At 43.3% G+C, this 5,329-nt stretch overlaps 1 protein-coding gene across 1 annotated transcript in view; it reads left to right on the top strand.

Annotated features, from left to right (window-relative positions):
- Positions 1 to 6: 6 nt before the first annotated feature.
- The window catches only part of PPM1L (protein phosphatase, Mg2+/Mn2+ dependent 1L), a 263,103-nt gene continuing 257,780 nt past the window's right edge, over positions 7 to 5,329 (top strand). Inside the window, exon 1 of the mRNA XM_015565466.1 lies at positions 7 to 326. Within this exon, the coding sequence (XP_015420952.1) occupies positions 99 to 326 (228 nt within the window). The 5' untranslated portion in view covers positions 7 to 98. The remainder of the gene's footprint in view (positions 327 to 5,329) is intronic.

Here is a 5,329-nt window from a genome sequence, read left to right as displayed (position 1 = left end):
CGCTCTTCCTGCTGTGCATCAGCTTGGCGCTGTGGAGTTACTTCTTCCACACGGACGAGGTGAAGACCATCGTCAAGTCCAGCCGGGACGCCGTGAAGATGGTGAAGGGCAAGGTCGCAGAGATCATGCAGAACGATCGGCTCGGGGGGCTCGACGTCTTGGAGGCCGAGTTTTCCAAGACCTGGGAGTTCAAGAGCCACAACGTGGCGGTGTATTCCATCCAGGGCCGGAGAGACCACATGGAGGACCGATTCGAAGTTCTGACGGACCTAGCCAACAAGACGCACCCGTCCATCTTCGGGATCTGCCGACGCTACGGGGGCGAGGTAGGAGTTTTCTCTCTCTCTCTGTGTGTGTGTGTGTGTGTGTGTGTGTGTGTGCAAATGACAGGACGTGGTGTGCTGGGGTGGGGGGCGAGGGAGGGAGAGGACTTGGGTGCGAGGGGTGTGGTGATGACCCGGTACCAGGTTGGATCAAGCCACTAGTTCCAAGTTGCCAAAAACATGTTTGGACTCAGACTTCTTGGGACTGAGGGTCCATTTTGGAAGAGGGAGGGTCATCCTTAGCTTATATGGTGCCTCATCATTTATGATGTTTCTCAAGGCCAGCCCCCAGCAAATGACTGTGCTAGTTTTGCGGGGAGAGTTAATGGTTTTCTACAGTGAACTTTGGCCTGGGGTCTGTCTCAGCGCCTCTGTTCAAGGGTTGGAGACCGAGGAAGGCACAAAGAAGGAAGAAAATCTCTTTGATCCTCATTAGGGAAAAGAGACACAAAATGCGGAGCCGAGTCAGTGAGGGCTCAGTGAGGATGAAGGAAGAAGCTGCGACTCCTTCCCATCGCCTTCGCCTTGAGGAGGGACCCTAGGGACATCCCCGCGCTTCTTGCCAACTCCATTAACTTTGCAAATGCAGTCGGGCTAGCTGACAGCAGCGCCTCGCTGGCCGCCTGACTCTAGCTGGTTCTGCAGCCCGCGGGACCGGAGATGCCCCTGGCCTTTGCAGAGGTGGCGATGCCAGGTCTCTCCCCTGCGCCCTGGTCGAAGTGGGGCGCGGACGGCTCCCAGCTTCTCAGAGCCTTTATCAGTTCATGTGATGAGGTTAGAAGGCCGGTTGAGGTCCCTCGCCCTCTTTTGTGCGGCACGCTGATTGCGCGCTGGAGCTCAGATTTCCTGGAGGTCCGGGGAGGATTGGCTCTGGTCCTCGGGCATGGGCCCAGTAGAAATGAGTGGCAAATGGGACTCCAAAGAGCACCGGGCCAGCCGCCCCATCTCTTTCAATTTGGCAGTTTATAACAGTTTCATTGTTGCGTTCTCTCTCTCTCTCTCTCTCTCTCTCTCTCTCTCTCTCTCGGCAGCATACTTTCTCCCTTATGTCCTCCCTACCTTCTTCCTACCCCTTTTTCATCATTTTCCCCCTCTCCTCACACCCCATGCTCCCATCCAACTTTGCCCCAACTCTCTTCTTAGCCCTTCTGATCTGCGGGTGGGCTGTAGGGGATGTCACTCTCTTTCAATCTTTGCTTGTCCTTTGGCATTTGTTTTGGGTGAATATTGAGAAAGGTTTCAATTAGTGATCTTATCTGCATTCTATCTCTGATACAAAGTCACTTCACCTCCCACTCTGCTAATCTGTCCATGATACTGTATCTTACCTGCCTTGTAGAAGCAGGTTTGCCAGGAATGGCAAACTTAGTTGGGAAATTTATTTGGTAGAGCTGAAATCAGTTTTTGCTCTTTCCCATTCACCCTAGCCCTTTCTGTGTTCTGCCTTTCAAAATGAAGGTTTCTCATTGGTGGTACATTTGAGCCTCCTGTGTAGTGTGGGTTCCTTTCCTCTGGGTCACAGGGTGGGGGAAAGATGTGAAGTTAATTGGAAGAGATGCTGTGTACTTGGGTGGTAAAAGCATATCTGAATGACACGGTTGCCAATATGATAACTGATACATTTTCTTGCCTTGAGTCAGAATGTTTATATTTTCATTTTGTGTTCTAGACTATGATAAGTCTTTTAATAAAGCTTATATTTCTTAAACATTTTTATAATTAAGTTGTTGGCAGATGATATAATCTGTTCCTGGTCTTAGAAAGCACCGCTTTATTTTTAATTTAGAGGTCTGTATGTAATGGTAATGTTGTGAAACTTCGGCTTTGGCTGGTCTGGTGTGCTCTGTTGGCATGTTTTATTCTGCATGTGTAAGTGAATGCTATTTTACATTTTCTTTTCAAACCGGTTAGGGCTAAATTGATATTTTAAAACCTGAAAACTGCAGACCCAAATTGGTTGAGAAATTTTCAGTACTGTCTTCTGGTAAATGTGTCACCCAGAAAAGGGACTAGATAAATGCTTTTATTTAACCAGAACTATTTTACATGTACAGGGCTTTTCATTAAATTTTTAAATAATAGAGGAAAAGTGAGTATCGTTAGCAAAATTATGAAATGCTTTTTATTTTGCCTTACATTAAAAAGCCTGCTCTTTGTAACATAATCAATATTGCCACATTTTTAGGTAATTTCTCTCTTGCTTTTTCTTTCTTTCAAAGAAAATCCCACCATCTACTTCTTATCTTTTGTGTTGTTTAGCTCCTTTAACATTCACCAGAGGAGGGTGCTACTGTTTGATTTTGGTAGAAATGATAGTTATCTTTTTTCAGAGAAGAGAAAGCTTTTTCTGAACTCTCTGTTACTTATATATATGCTGTCTGTAGAGTGCTACAGAAGGTAACCAAGGAGGCTAATTTTATTTCCAATAATTCACACTAAGATAGGCTATAAAAAACCCACCAGGGCCCATCTATAAATGGTAGTGCTTTTTAGATCCAGAAAGGACCTATGCCACATTGTGTGTTCATTTCATCCCATTTTTAGATGAGATGTTTGTTGATGGCTGAAGTTGTAACCTTCCTAAGGCTACATGGCTAGTTCAAGGCCTTCAGTTTGGTGATTTTTAAAAAATATATATTTTATTGATTTTTCACAGAGAGGAAGGGAGAGGGATAGAGAGTTAGAAACATCAATGAGAGAGAAACATTGATCAGCTGCCTCTTGCACGCCCCCTACTGGGGATGTGTCCGCAACCAAGGTACATGCCCTTGACCAGAATTGAACCTGGGACCCTTCATTCAGCAGGCCGACACTCTATCCACTGAGCCAAACCAGTTAGGGCAAGTTTGGTGATTTTTATATGAAACCACTGGACAGATTAGTTTGCATATTAACCCGGAAAGGCAGATAACACTCCAGGGCAGTGATGGTGAACCTTTTGAGCTCGGCGTGTCAGCATTTTGAAAAATCCTAACTTAACTCTGGTGCCGTGTCACATATAGAAATTTTTTGATATTTGCACCCATAGTAAAACAAAGATTTATGTTTTTGATATTTATTTTATATATTTAAATGCCATTTAACAAAGAAAAATCAACCAAAAAAATGAGTTCGCATGTCACCTCTGATATGTGTGTCATAGGTTCGCCATTACTGCACTAGGGATACAAAGGTGAATGAGACGTGACTCACATCTTCAAAAAGTTTTAGTGTAGTGTCAGAGATAAACCTGTATGCCAAACATTTCAGCTATGGTATACATGGGTTGATATGGAAACACTGAGGGGGGCATTTAAATCAGACTGGGAGGAGGGAGGCCTGGGAAAGACAACCTTACTTCAATGTTGAAAGCATGGGTTTTGGCTTGACATCTAGCTTTGAATCTCTGCTCTGCCTTACACTAGCTGTGACCTTGGGCAGGTTGCACTTTATCTGGGAGTTTTTAATTTGGAAAACAATAATAGTGCATGCAGACTGTACCCTCATCAATTGCATCATACACTGTCTAGGGGAATACGAATGGAGAGAAGGATATGGAAGAAGAAAACTTAGAGACCAAAAAAGACTGCAGTGTTAGGGCAACAACATCCAAGGAGAGAGGCTATACATGTGAAAGCTACAACGCTGATTACTAGAAAGGTGTGTATGTTGGATATGGATCATTCATTAGGTATCCCCCAAACTCTATCTCTCTTTATTCTAACTTTCGGTGAACTGACTATTAAATCAAGATTCCCAGTATCCTAATATTGGGATAGCAATACCCTGGCTTCAGGTACAAATTTTCAGATTGGTTAAAAAGACTCTTCTCTATGATTAATTAATAAATTGGTACTCTTTTTTTGAATCATATATGAACATTTATTCCAATACTGCCAGCAGTGTGGGAGAGCAGCAATAAATTGGTATTCTTATTTGTACTTCAGGCTCTTATGAGTTGGGTTAGCATGAGTTAGTTCTCGAGTCTATTCAACTGTGTATTTTTGACAAAGGTATCTTTGGCTTTGTTATGTCAAGGACCAGACTCTGGATGGCCACGATTTCTAGATGGATGAAATCTTAAAGAGCCTTGTCTTGATGGTCCTATAGGCCAGTTTCCTCACTTGATGTCCTTGGGCCCTTGAGACATTCTAAACACCAATACTGTGGGTAGATGGTTGATTACATGTGTGTATGTGTGTGTGTGTGTGTGTGTGTGTGTCTAAAGCTATGGCAGTGTTTGTTTTGCTGTATAACAAAGATTAAAACAACAAAGAGGTTAAAAAATAGCTCAGGTTGTATCAAGTGATGTGGGAAGTTTATTTTAAAAATTAAAACATAATGTTTACCTATGAACATTTCTGTGTGCTTACTTATAATTTTTATCCACAAGCAAAGGTGGGTTTTGTTTTATTTTCATCTTATCTGAAGAAATATCACCAATTCTTTGAAGCAACTTTGTCAGTGTTCGTGGCTGGAACCTGTCTAGAACAACAGGTTGTTATGTATTCCATATGCTTACGGGCATTACTATATTGAAGGTCACATATTATTATGTCATACATTTGACAAACAGCTTGGCCAGGGTTAAGCTTTAGAGTCTCATCAGAGAGAAACTGTACGTCAGATGCTTGTCAGGGGCTACAGTCTTGGGGCTCAGCACTTCCCAGGAGCTCAGGAGAGAAACAGCTTACGAAGGGTTGCCTGAAGGAACTAAAAAGTCTAGTTCTTCAGATCAGTGGTTCTTAACTTTTCTGGGGTCACGCTTCTCTTTGAGGATGTTGTGAAACTACAGACATATCCCCCGAGAAAAAGGGACATGTGCATCAAGTTTTGTTTATAATTTCAAAGATAAGCGGATGCATGAAGCCTCTGGATTTTAGGTTAGTCTAGATACAATAAAATCTGTTTCTGATAAATCTAGACCTGCAGGGAGCTGTCTGCTTGGACTCTGTGGCTCGATTGCCTTCCTCTCCATCATTTGCAAATACTGATTTGTGTGCTGGCTAGTGAGGGGTGTGAGGACG

This window comes from Myotis davidii, unplaced genomic scaffold, assembly GCF_000327345.1.
Source record: "Myotis davidii unplaced genomic scaffold, ASM32734v1 scaffold570, whole genome shotgun sequence".
Lineage (NCBI taxonomy): Eukaryota > Metazoa > Chordata > Mammalia > Chiroptera > Vespertilionidae > Myotis > Myotis davidii.
This window is presented reverse-complemented; position numbering and strand designations above follow the sequence as displayed.